This window comes from Tursiops truncatus, chromosome 10 (genome assembly GCF_011762595.2).
Source record: "Tursiops truncatus isolate mTurTru1 chromosome 10, mTurTru1.mat.Y, whole genome shotgun sequence".
NCBI classification, from domain to species: domain Eukaryota; kingdom Metazoa; phylum Chordata; class Mammalia; order Artiodactyla; family Delphinidae; genus Tursiops; species Tursiops truncatus.
In genome coordinates, this window is record NC_047043.1 from 23,754,173 (window position 1) to 23,767,429 (window position 13,257).

General features: G+C 50.2%; 1 protein-coding gene across 1 annotated transcript; it reads left to right on the forward strand.

Annotated features, from left to right (window-relative positions):
- The first annotated feature begins 716 nt into the window (after positions 1-716).
- On the forward strand, positions 717-12,237 carry LOC101325604 (butyrophilin-like protein 1). The gene is made up of 9 exons (XM_073810214.1): positions 717-801; positions 2,403-2,431; positions 3,364-3,721; positions 6,028-6,309; positions 6,425-6,625; positions 6,894-6,914; positions 7,008-7,034; positions 8,104-8,130; positions 12,203-12,237. Exons 1-9 carry the CDS (start codon positions 717-719, stop codon positions 12,235-12,237), a joined length of 1,065 nt encoding a protein of 354 aa, XP_073666315.1.
- Positions 12,238-13,257: the final 1,020 nt, after the last annotated feature.

Genomic DNA, 13,257 nt, shown 5'->3' on the forward strand with positions numbered 1-13,257 from the left:
TCTACCCCAATGCAGAAATCTTCTTCAGAGGCAGTGAGGGTGAGGATTAACCTGTCAGTGGGGATTGGCTGGGCACCGGGGTGCAGGGCCATGTCCTTGGTCCCTCTCAGGAAAGGGCTGGGTGGGATTGAAGTTCAGGTCAACTAAACAAGCAACAGAGGCAGCACAGGGTACCTGTGACGGACCCACAGTCTCCTTGAGGAGGACGTAGTGTGTCTCTGGGGCTTCTCAGTGATTCCTGGTCACTCTGGGGGGCCACAGAAGGACAACGAGTGAGAACTGGCCTGTCCTTCGTGGTGAGGGGCCTGAGTCTGGGTCTCTGTCCCGGGGCATCACCGGTGGTTGTGAATAATGGGGAGATGGAGGACGTTTCCACCACAGGGCCCCTGGTGCTGAGAAAGGAAGCACCTGGTTTTCTGGGCAGAGTGGGTTGCGCTGCAGGTGCCATTGGGGTGGGAAGGGAAGGACTGTGTTTTTCCCAAGCAAAGCTAGTGGTTGTCTAGCCCCACAGAGGCTTGCTACAGGGGTGGGAAGCTCCAGACCCAGGGCTTTCTTGGTGTCAGGGTTGTGGGAGGCCACCACCTCACCAGCATAGTGATCAAGCAGGGGGCTCTGCTCCTGGGGGGACTGTTGCTGGCCCTGAGCCCTGCCTCCCCTCTGGGGCCCCAGAGCTCCGGGCCGGCCCTGCCTCCTGCCCTGTGTCCCCAGCTGACGCCATGGGAGATCTCTCCAGCTGCTGTGCGCTCTGCCCCCTCACCTCCCTGCTCCTTCTCATCCAGCTGCCCACTGGGGGGTCCGCAGGTGAGTGTGCCCCACCCCTCGTCCTGTGTCCTCGTGGGTGAGTGGATCCCCGGGAGCTGGGCTGGTTCAACTCCACCAACCGTCAGGAGTGGGTTGCTATTTGAGGAGTCCCTTCTCTAGAAAAATCATGATGCTTCCCCAACCAGTAATTGTTATTAAATATTTAACAAGAGTCTCTAAACCATAAAATAAGGATAAAGGACCTCGACATTTGTTCAGTTATGAACTTATGATGTTTTAAAACATCAACTGTCAAAAATATGACCATACTTTTCCAGTTAACTTTTTTTTTTGGGGGTGGGGCACACCGGCCCCTCACTGTTGTGGCCTCCCCCATTGCGGGGCACAGGCTCCGGACGCGCAGGCTCAGTGGCCATGGCTCACAGGCCCAGCCGCTCCGCCGCACGTGGGATCCTCCCGGACCGGGGCACGAACCCGCGTCCCCTGCATCGGCAGGCGGACTCTCAACCACTGCGCCACCAGGGAAGCCCTCCACTTAACTTTTGTTTCCCAGCTTTATTGGTATTGAAGTTCTTATTCATCCATTACTTCATTTCATTCTATATATATTTATAAGGTGTCGACTACGTGTTAGGTACTATACTTGAATAAAATAGAGAGAATCCCTGTCTTTTTAGAGCTTACACTCTAGCAGGAGGCCATGAATAATAAATGCAAGAAACAGCTATATTAGACAGCTTGTTAAAAGAGATGAGAAGAGGATTTCCCTGGTGGCGCAGTGGTTAAGAACCCGCCTGCCAGTGCAGGGGACACGGGTTTAATCCCTGGTCCGGGAAGATCCCACATGCCGCGGAGCAACTCGGCCTGTGCACCACAAATACTGAGCCTGCGCTCTGGAGCCCGCGAGTCATAACTACTGAAGCCCCTGCGCCTAGAGCCCGTGCTCCGCAGCAAGAGAAGCCACCACAATGAAAAGCCCCTGCACATCAAAGAAGAGTAGCCCCCGCTCGCCGCAACTAGAGAAAGCCTGTGCTCAGCAACAAAGACCCAACGCAGCCAAAAATAAACCAAAAAAAAAAAAAAAAAAGAGAGATGAGAAGAGGGGGGCAGTGAAGCTGTGTGCTGGGGTGGGGGGGAGTCAGGGGTGTGGAGGTGGGAAGCGGGCAGCAGCGTGTTCAGTGAGGTGGTCAGTGAAGACAAGGAGATGAGAGCAAAGACCTGGAGGAGGGTGTGAGCCTGTGAGGGGTCCCTTGGAAGGATGGTTTCTGCAGGAAAGAACAGCCAGTGAAAATCTGCCCGTGTGCCTGGGATGTTCAAGGGACTGTGGAGGAAGTGTTGGCTGGAACAGTGTGAGCGAGAGGGAGAGATGCAGGAGTTGGGGTCAGAGAGGCCCTGGGGGTCATCCCCACCAGGCCTGTGGTCCACAGGCGCGGGGGGGGGGGGTGGTGACGAGAAGCCATGGCAAGGCTTTGAGCAGAGTAAGGACATGGTTTCCAGGTTGAAGAGTCGCAGACACAGGACTGGGGAGAGGAAGACACAGGGAGGGAGTCTACTGTCATCCTCCAGGTGAGGGACAAGGGTGACTCAGACCAAGTCTGAGCAGCTCAGGAGTGAGAAGTGGTTCTTTGGAGATCCAGCAGGGCTGTGCTGCAGAAGGGTCATGTCGTGGCCCATCCACAACGCCTCAGAAGGCCAATGGCTCTGAGAAGATATCGGTGGGGTGAATATGGGCTCCTGTGGACGACGAGAGTAAAGGCAGGTTTTTAATGAAAATAGCATTTGCGTCTAGTTTTTAGTGCACTTGTAGTTCAGTTGAGGAGAAAGTCATGAGCACAAATAATTAAGTTAGGGGAGGCAGTGGGGATGTTTCTGGGTGTGGCTGAGTGATCAAGGAGTTCTGTCCTAGGCCACAGGTATTCTCTTTCGTCAGGGTTCAGTCCTGCCCAAGAGGGGCCAGGATAGAGCTATTGTTCTCAAAGTAAGGTCCCTGGAACATAAGTTTCAGCATCTCAGGGAATTCTTTTTTTTTTTTTTTTTTGCCTCTCCCGTTGCGGAGCAAGGCTCCGGATGTGCAGGCTCAGCGGCCATGGCTCACTGGCCCAGCCACTCCGCGGTATGTGGGATCTTCCCGGACCGGAGCGCGAACCCGTGTCCCCTGCATCGCCAGGTGGACTCTCAACCACTGCGCCACCAGGGAAGCCCTCGGGGAATTCTTTAGAAATGCAGATCCTTGGGCCCACCCAGACCTACTGAATCAGAAGCTCAGGGCAGGGGTGAGGGGGCAGCACTGTGTTTTATAAGCCCTCTTGCTGATTTTGCTGCATGCTGAAGGTTGCCAACCACTGACTTAGAGTTTTCCATGAAAGAGTGTGAAAACAGCAGTACAGATGGATGAAGGATTCTCTGTGACATCACTTCTGGGTCATAAAATTGTGATCAGGATGTCTTGCGGAGATTCAGAATCATCACAGCTCAATCCCTCAGGTCATGATGGCTCATGTTATCCAACACCTGTCCCCAGCCTGCCCGGGCCTTCCCACTAGACTGTGTGTGTTTCCTGCCCTCACTCTGTGTCTCTCTTCCTTTCTCACTCCTATGTCTGTGTCCACAGTGGGGTTCTTCGTGACTGGCCCCTTGGATCCCATCGTGGCAGTGCTGGGCGGAGACACCGAGCTGCCGTGTCATTTGTTCCCACCCATAAGTGCAGAAGACATGGAGCTGAGGTGGTTCCGCTCCAAGTCTTCAGAAGCCGTGTTCATCTATCAAAACCGAGTCGAGCAGAATGAGGGGCAGATGGCTCGTTACGCAGGGCGGACCTCGCTGGTGAGCGACTTCCTTGCCCAGGGGCAGGCTGCCGTACGCATCCAGAGGGTCCAGGTTTCAGACAATGGGCTGTACACCTGCTTCTTCAGAAAGGGAGGCTTCTACGAAGAGGCGAGTTTGGAGCTGAAGGTGGCAGGTTGGTGACTTGAGTTATGTTTTTGACCTGGAATACTGGAGTTGGGAGGAACTTCAGGGACCATGTAAACCAGCCCCTCATTTTACAGATGAACAGGAGGCTCTTCCACTCATTCCGTTATTCAGTGCAAATATATCGAGAGCCTACTGTGTGCCACATCCTATTTTGGGCACCTGGGATACATCAGTGAACCAAACAATGTTCCCTGCTCTGTGGAGTTTATATTCTAGAGGCAATCCATAAATACTAGATCAATAGGTTTTAGCGCTTTTCTATGTATGGGAAGATGCAAGAACCTGGGTTCATTAAATTTTTTTTCCCTGAGATATCTCTAACTATCTAAGGGGCTTGTTTTTCCAAAGTACAGAGTGCCTTATCCTATTTTTTGGTCCTGAATTCCTTTCGGGGTGTACTGTCAGTGAGTGGCTACAGTGCTAATGACTTGATCCTTGTAGAATTGCATGGTGGGCAACATTCTTTGTTTTACATGTGTCATCTGTTGCCATGATAATGCTGTGTAACAAACAGCCACAAAAATCGCAGTGGCGTATAACAATGACCATGTATTTAATCAGGCATGGAGGGAGTACAGCGAATCTGGACTATATTTGACTAATCTTACCTGGGATTATTTATACATCTTTGGTGGTGTTGGGGAAATACAATTAAAAACAAAATCTCCCAAACCAGAAATTGTCTTCACAAAGTTAGTAGAGAAAGAATACAGTTTTATTACTGAATGGGCATTAAACCAGAGTGTGATACACATCACAGGCAATCTACTAAGAGATCACAAAGACAGAGAGAAAGCTCCCCCTTTCATAAAGTCAAGCAGATACGACCCATTACATACATGTTTTCAAGGTAAACAGTAACTAATCCTCAGGTCAGAGGACTTGATAGCACCATCTGTCACATAGTTCACCCTCAATTTTCCTGGTAATTGAGGTGACTATGTTAGCTAACTGGCTTTATCCAGAGGAAAAACAAATTCTTATGCCTTTATGACAGAAGGTGGTGTTACAGCTTGGAGTCTGGTTCCTACCCTTCCACAGGGAAGGCGAAAGTTGGGTGCTGTCTCCCTTAACATTTATATTTCAAAGAGATGGTTCCCAGGTCCTAGAGAAAGGCATTCGTGGTTTCCAAAGCTGGCAAGAGGCCTATCTAGTTTTCAAAAAGGATTTATATACATTTCAAAGTGGAGGGGGTGACTTCCCTGGCGGTCCAGAGGTTAGGACTCCGCCCTTCAAATGGATGGGCTGCGGGTTCGATCCTGGGTCGGTGAACTAGGATCCCACGTGCCGTGTGGCGTGTAGCCAAAAAATTAAAAATCGACAAAAAAAAAAAGGAAGTGGGGAGAAAATACCTACAATTACAGTTTTTCTAAAGCAAGTGTTCTAAGAAAAAGGATGGGAGGGGAATTTCTTCCTTTATTTTCAATGCAGAGAATGACGCCTCTTAATTTTAATTCTTATCTGTCCTTACAGTCGGCTGAGGAGGCCACCATAAGGACCTTTGCTGGGTTTTTTCAACTGGGTGTTGGTTGATCTAGGAAAGCTTCAGCTGAAAAGGCTGCACCAGACCAAACATGGCCTCCCTGTGGCAGAGGGTAGCCCAATGGCACGAGGATGTTAGAACCTCTGCTTGGGTCACATGGCCTAGTCTCTCACTGGCTAGTTGAGTCACCTGACCCGGCCCAGAGGCAGAGTGTGAAGGCATCAGAAAGTGTGTGGCTGAGGGCCAGCTGGATATAAAGAGGGAGTGACGATTTGGGAATCTTTTACAATCAGTGTATCACAGATGGGGCAAAATCACGTATTCAGTTCTGGAATTTTAAGTTTGACGTGTATGTGAGGAGTCCTGGTGGAAATAACCCATTGGATGTGGATGTATGGAAGGGGAGTTCAGGGGATAGGGTTGTCATCTGATCTAATTTTGGTGGTGATTTTCAAAGAGAGGCAGTGGGTGTGGAAGCCGATGCCCTGGGAGAGTGTGTGAGGTGAGGAGAGTCGAGGATAAGGCTGGGACCTGGGACCACATTCCTCCTGTTTCCACTGGGTGTCAGCCCTTGCACCTGCATGACTGGGGAGAAGAGCCCCAGCGCTCTGAGCCCCCGGAGGTCCCCACACCCCTTCCTTGTGTTCCCCGTGGCAGAGCGGCTGCCTTTCTCCCTGCAGGGAACAGCCTCCCCCAGAGCCCCAGATTGCAAGGTGAAGGGCTCCCACTGGAGTTGTGCGCACGTAGGCACTGCTGGGGTCCCCAGGACCCAGGCGGCCCCCCTGGGCTCTACATCTTGCCTCCCACAGGTGTGGGCTCTGCCCCTCAGGTGCGCATCACAGGGCCCGAGGAGGATGGGGTCCGTGTGGTGTGCACGGCCTCAGGGTGGTTCCCGAAGCCCCAGGTGCAGTGGAGAGACCTCAGCGGAGAGAAGTTCCCGGCGTTCTCCGAGGCCCACAGCCAGGACGCTGAAGGGCTGTTCAGCGTGGAAGTGGCTCTGGTGGTGAGAGACAGCTCTGCAGGGAACGTGACCTGCTCCGTCCTCAACACTGTCCTGGACCAGGAGAAGGCCATGGCCATTTTCATCCCAGGTCAGCGCTGCTCCCTGCATCCCGCGGGGCTGGGGGAGCGGGCCGGGCGTTCTTGAGTGTCCTGGGCTTGGGTGTCTTGGTGGTGGCCCTGACGGGGCCTCTGCCCGGGCCGCAGAGCCCTTCTTTCCCCAGGCCTCTCCCTGGAAGCTGGCTTTCTTAGTGAGCCTGACTGTGCTGATGGCCCTGCTCCTTGGGGCTGGATATTACACCTGGAGAGAACATTTCGGGAAGTTGCTGGTGATGCAAGGAAAGGAGAATCTGCGCCTGGTGAAGGAGCAGGACTGGCGGACGAAGGAGGAGGTGCTGAAGGACACAGGTAAGGCAGGACAGTGGCCAGGGCTGGAGAGCATGGCAGCCGCACTGAGATGGATGACCGACCACAGGGCCTTCCTGAGTGCAGGGCTCCAGGGAAATCCGGGCCCAGGGCAGGTGGCTGGGGAGACCCAGGGTGGATGGCTGGAGCCAGGGAGGCCCCGATGGGTCTGGGGTTAGAACCTCCTCCAGGTTACACACAGAGAGGTGGTATTTTGTGGACGCTTTTTCTTAGGGATGGGAGCTCATGCTTCTTCTGCACTCTCTTTCAGATGAACTCCGGACAGAACTCGGTAAGTTCTGCTTTTCCCCCGAGCTCTCTGCGTCCCCGTCAGAGGAGACATTCTGCTTCTTAGTTCACCTGCTTCCTGTGTGTTGCCTTTCAGGCTGGAGGAAATCCGCTTACCTGGCTGGTGAGTGACTCTCCTGATGTCCTTGGGTTTCCTGTGCTCCTGTGACAAGGCATCCCTCTCCTTGCTTCTGTCCAGACACAGCCGTGTGGACCCCCTCCCTGGGGCGGAAGTGGAGGCTGCTGGGAGGCAGAACCCAGCTGCAAGGGCTCTCCCAGATCCGGGCCTCTGATTCCCACCCAGTGCTTGGGAGCCTGGGTGTGACGGTGACCCCAGGGTCCATCATGCACCCTGCGTCTTATTCCAGCCTTGACTGACCCACCATATTGATAGTTTTCTAGCCTTGAATGCCCCTGGTTTTCAGACAGTACCTGGAAGCAAAAGTCATGTGCTCTGAGATTGCATCAAAGGAGCTATCCAGATCAGCGAGGTGATTCAGTTTAGGAGTGTGACCTCCTGTCTCCACCCCAAAACAGCATCCAAAGAGGGTCTGTTCCCCCTAGTTTCTTTGGGTGATGATCAAAAAGTTATGGGGGCATAGCTGGGCTGACCATGCGTGGGAATGTGATGGGAAGGGCTGTCAATGCCCCAGAATAGTGATGTTTATCTCTAGAAATATTTCATCTGAGAAACATTAGCCACTTTTACCCCAGAACTCAGCTCACATTCCTGTCCTTAAATAGTTCGCATTTCAAGTTATTTCCCAAATATACCTTTGCCAGAAAAAAACTGAATATGATGATGCTTTCTTACAATTATTGAATAATTTATATTGTTTCCCTAAAATGTTTTCACACATAGTAGGAAACATTTTGATCCTTAGCGGCAAAAGTCAATGTAAGTAGAATAAGAATTTTTGAGGCACAGAACAGCTAAGTGACTTGCCAAACATCACACAGGAGCAGCGGGACAGTGGTGTAAGCCAGCCTGTAATGCAGGCCTCCTGACCTGTGGTCCAGGGAAATTCCCACAACACCTGCTGTCTGCACATAGCAGGGGGTCACTTCCCCTCCAGCCTCTCCACGACCATAGTTAGTCTCACCTGCAGAGCAGAGGGGAGGCACGGGCCAGGGGATTCACAGCGAGCAGGCTCGTTCTGGCTGAGGTCTCACCAGGGTGTGTTCCCTTTCAGCCTGGAGGAAGGCCCAGCTGTATGCAGGTAAGTGGCTCTGAGTTCCTGTAGCCTCCCCTCCCCAACCTGGACTCTTCCCTCTTCTCCATCAGGGGACACATGAGGGTGCGGTTGGTGTCCCTGGTCTCCTTGTCACTTCTGTAGCCTCTATCCAGAGACCGCAGGGACTCCTCCTTGGAACACAGATCTGCCTTCATTCCGGCCTGTCCTCTGCTGCAGGGCGCTGTCAGGGTTAGCAACGCCCTCCCCAAACACCTGGCCCAGCTGGAACTGCTCACTGGTGCAGTGACCATGGAGAGGTCAGTTGTGAGGAGGGACAGCAGCAGGGAACGACCGTGTGGATCACGAATCGCTCACCTCTGGAAGATTTCAGAGATCATGCTTGCCTGCTTAGGACTCAGGTCTTCCCAAGGGGGCCCTTGGTTCTTGATCCCTCTTGCTCCAAAATTCCTACCCCTTTTGGCTCTAGTTTTGGTTTTCCCGCTTCTACCTGGTCCTCTGGGATACTGGTCTTCTCTCTGCTTCCTCTGACTCGCTGTCCAGGCTCAGTTTCTTCCTCCAAGCCTCCTTGGTTGCTGAGGAATTAGTTGCTCTAGAGCAGGTGTTCTGGATCTGGGGTCCAGAACTTCTGGGATGTTGATGGACTCCTGGGGTGAGGGTCTGTGAAAGATCTGAAATTATATGAAAAATCCTGTGTATATGTTTGTGTAATAGGAACAAAAAGGAACAACCATTGTGTCTCCTTTTCGGAGAACTCTGTGTTCACTGATAGGCTCATTCCTGGTTAGGTTTATTAGGGGCAATGTGTGAAGAAACATAGAGGAGTCACGATTCCTTCCCAGAGAATAGTTGTGGAGCAAATCAAGGAAGACAAGACCAGAAGGAGGAAGAGAGGAGGAGATGAGGAGGAAGTTGTGTGTCTGAGATTTGTCTTATAGAGATTGGGGTTGCCTGTAGTGGTGGAAGAGAGACCACAAGGCACAGCCATGGTGGTTTGAGTTGGGGAGCACACAGAGGGTGTGCACGTTATTTGGGTGCACGAAGTGTAATCAACTCCTTGATACCACTTTGAGAAAGTTCAGTCAAGACCATTTATTTTTAAGCCATTTTGAGGTAACCCTCTAGTTGAGTTTGCCTCTGATAATGAGACCATCGCAATCTTCCCGTAGTGGTCAGGGCAGGAGTGTGGTATGGGGCATCCTAGTGCAATGTAAGGTTGTCCCAAGGACCCTTCAGCTTTGGGGTGAGTTAAAGATCTATACCCTCAAAGCCTGTGTAACACGCCCTTTCCCTGCTTGGAATGTTTTTGTTTACAGTCAGGAGTATAGATCATGAGAGACAGAGAGGGGTAAACCAAGGGGTGAAGAAAGCATGAGGACTGAGGATCTCGTCTTAGGGATTCTTACCGATTCTCCCTGGGATTTATATGTTAAACAGGAGGATCAGATCGTCCTCTTTTACCATCTCCCCCTACCTGCTAGATTAAAGAGCATGTGCGTTAATGTGTATCTTGTAAACCCTTCTATTTTGTAAGGACAAATCCCATTACACTAGAATCAACATTTTCATATTGGCAGGTTCATAGTGTGAGGTGAACAAATGTTTGATCTCTTTTTATTCATAAAACTGGCAAAACAATTTGTAATTTAATGATTTGCTGTGGAAATTAAGTGAAGAATAGCATCACACTCGATACATTGTGGAGTCTCACAATTAAATGCCAACTCTCTTTTCTCCTCCTCCCCCTTCTTCTTGTTAATCTCTATCACTCGTGATACAGACATTTATAGCTGGGTGTCAACTAGTGTCTTGGTGAAGAACTAGTAAGTTAAAGTTCATTTTTTTTCTCAAAGGGTCACATGGGTCAGGCCAGTTTTTGTGATCTTATTTCCATCAATCAAATGAACAGAGACGGAAATGCCGATTTCTGCATGAACCTGTATTACGTGGGGATGGTAGTCACAAATTTGCACCCCAAATGTGCACGGAAATGTCATTTACATACTTCTACAAATGTTCTGATCTTGTTCCCGAGTCTTCACCCTGTTGGAGGCAACAGCTCTCCCAGTGCAGACATTTCAGGGTCCCATGACTCATATAGGTTCTGGTTTGGTTGGCGGCGAGCTTCCTTTCTTCTTCCCAAAAGGGAGTATGGAGGTTGGAAGAGATTATGTGGCCTTGGGTCAGTGGAGGAAGGGGTCCCTCTGCTCTCCCTTAGTCATATCAGGCCATCATCCTGGGGGGACTAGCCTGACCTGGTCCTTAAGATCCTTGGTCTGGGGTCAGCTGAGGAGCGGCAGGTCCTGTCTAGCTATTTAGGCACTGTTGTTTCCCGCCTACCCTTGACCCCATCCCAAGGTTCTTAATACATCCATAAAGTTCCCTTTACCACAACATATTTACACATTTTGGGGTTTAGAACATGGACATCTTTGGGGGCCTCTCACTGAGGTTCTCCTGGAAGCTTACAACCTCTCTGGGCAACTAGAGGGGGAAGCAGATGACTAGTTCCAGTATTTTGGGTTCTCCCTCACATATAGGGGTGTTTTTGCTTCACTAACCCCGTGAAAAGGGGGAAGAGAATTCATTAGTGTCTTTCCTCTTACTGAATGTGTGTCTTTCTCACTTTGAACATCTGTCTCCCTTCCTTGAAACCTTTCCGTTGCCTCCTAACTGGGCAAGATTTCTCTGATGCTGTATCCCGAATTCTCTCCACTAATGGTTTATAGTCATCCTTCGAGTTCAGTGAAGCCAAGTTGTATTCTCTCTACTGCTGCCTTAGAGGTAACCTGCACGTTCAGCTCAATTAATTCTTTTTTTTAAAAAATTATGCCATATTTTACTTCATAAAAATAAAATACTTCCCTCATCAAAACACCATAATACAACAACAAAATACAAACAAACAAAAATGGCAAAAAGGAAGAATACTTGCCCTGGATGTGCCATACAAAGGCTTAAAATGCTAAATAGAGAAAGACCTAGTGTAAGTCAGTATAAAATTACCCCCCCCACTGGAACTGGCACAAACATGCAATTCATAAAAGAAGAAATTCCAAATCAATAAACACATGAACAAATATATATCTTCACTACCTATCAAAAGATGGGATGAAAAGGTAGTTTTATAACTGATGAAAGGAAATAATTAAGTACAACATTCTAGAGGGAAACTTGACATTCCATGTCATAAGCTCTGTTTTTTGTTTTTTAATTTTATTGGGGTATAGTTGTTTTACAATGTTGTGTTAGTTTCTACTGTAGCTCAATTAACTTTTTTTTTTAAAGTAATTAATTTATTTTTGGTTGTTGTGGTTCTTGGTCTCTGTGTGCAGGCTTTAGCTGCAGTGAGCAGGTGCTACTCTTCCTTTTGGTGCACGGGCTTCTCATTGCGGTGCCTTCTCTTGTTGCGGAGCACAGACTCTAGGTGCACGGGCTTTGTTAGTTGTGGAACGTGGGCTCAGTAGCTGTGACTCGTGGGCTCAGTAGTTGTGACTCGCGGGTTCTAGAGCGCAGGCTCAGTAGTTGTGGTGCACAGGCTTAGTTGCTTCACGGCATGTGGGATCTTCCTGGACCAGGGCTCGAACCTGTGTCCCCTGCATTGGCAGGCGGGTTCTTAACCACTGTGCCACCAGGGAAGCCCCTCGATTAATTCTTTATAATTACATGAAAGCCTTGGAAATTTTGATATCCCCAATTCTTTCTCCAGAAAACCTAGTTTTCAGGATGGATGAGTGGCTAGGGACTTCAGAAAGCTTCATTTTATAGTGAAATCTGGTGAAATATCAATTTATGTTCAAATTGATATCAGGCCTCTCAATCCTTCAGTATTAAGTTCTATGGCTTAGCCTTCAAGGGAGGCTGAAGCATGATGGTTGTGTATGTGTGTGTGTGTGTGTGTGTGTGTGTGTGTGTGTGAGAGAGAGAGAGAGAGAGAGAGAGAGAGAGAGAGAGAGAAAAGAAATACATGCATCAGTTGAAAGTTTCCAAAACATTTTCCTTTATACCTCTCACATCAGTATGCTTCCAAAGACTAAGCACTGACCCTGATATGTAGTCTCTGCAAACCCCTGATATGAAACGTGTGGTTCTCTTGTAGACTGGCGGAAGGAGAAGTTCCAGGCCTGTGAGTGACTTCGTGTTCTTTCTGGATGTTTCTCCTGCTGCCCGCGTGGCCTCTCCTTCAGTTCTCAGTGGTGATGTGGATCCGGGCACCATCAGTGGTGGGGGGGCGTTGTGGTGCTGATAGTCACGTAGGTGGGGCTGGTGGGTGTGACAGATATTGGATGCTAAATAGATATTTTTCAGTCTTTGAAGTCCAGGCTGGTCCTCAGGGCCCTGTGACATATGTAACTCTGAAATTAGTCTTGTGGATCCTTTTCCTGTTTGGAAGGCTGTGAACTTGAGTCACAAGTTTCTAATCTAGGGGGGCTTAGCCTTCTCCCCATGCAGCTGAGAGTCCAGCTTCGGGGGTGGTTGTGCGCTCTTATTATGGGGCAGGGGAAGGCCTTGCATGATAGGCAACTTTCTCTGCAGGGCCTGTCACTCTGGATCCAGGATCTGCCCATTCAAACCTTGTCGTCTCTCATGAAAACACGACTGTGGCCTGGAAGGACACCAATGGGAGCTCAGAAGACACCTGCAGCGTATTGGGCTTTGAGAGCATCACATCAGGGTGCTGTTACTGGGAGGTGGAGATCAGGGATGGAGACCGAAGCGAGTGGGCTCTGGGGGTCTGTAGGGAAGATGTGGACAGGAACGGCTGGTATGCAGAATCCCCAGATAAGGGGTTCTGGGTTGTGGGGAAGTATGAAAGTAGATATTGTGCCCGTACTGTACCTCTGACTCAGCTATCCCCCAGACAGGTTCCCCACAGGGTAGGGGTGTTCCTGGACCATGAAGAAGGGGATGTCTCCTTCTACAACATGACTGATGGCTCCCACATTTTCTCCTTCCCTCGGGTTTCCTTCTTTGGGACCATCTTTCCATATTTCATGATCAGGTCAGGAGATGTGTCCCTGACCATCTGTTCCAAGGAGGGATGGTCTGAGGGGCACCCTGTGCCCCATAACAGTTCTTTTCTGGAGGAGCCTGTGAGCCTCCCAGGGGAGGGGTTCAGCTCAGGCTCTGCTGCTAATGCTCCCTCAGTGGCTG

Bases quoted from the DNA above. Each gene is read 5' to 3' on its own strand.
- LOC101325604 (XM_073810214.1), top strand. From the start codon at position 717: ATGGGAGATCTCTCCAGCTGCTGTGCGCTCTGCCCCCTCACCTCCCTG. The intron at 2,432-3,363 runs CCCATCCACAAC...ACTCCTATGTCT, and splicing joins GCAGAAGGGTCATGTCGTGG to GTGTCCACAGTGGGGTTCTT. The intron at 6,310-6,424 runs GTCAGCGCTGCT...CCCGGGCCGCAG, and splicing joins CATGGCCATTTTCATCCCAG to AGCCCTTCTTTCCCCAGGCC.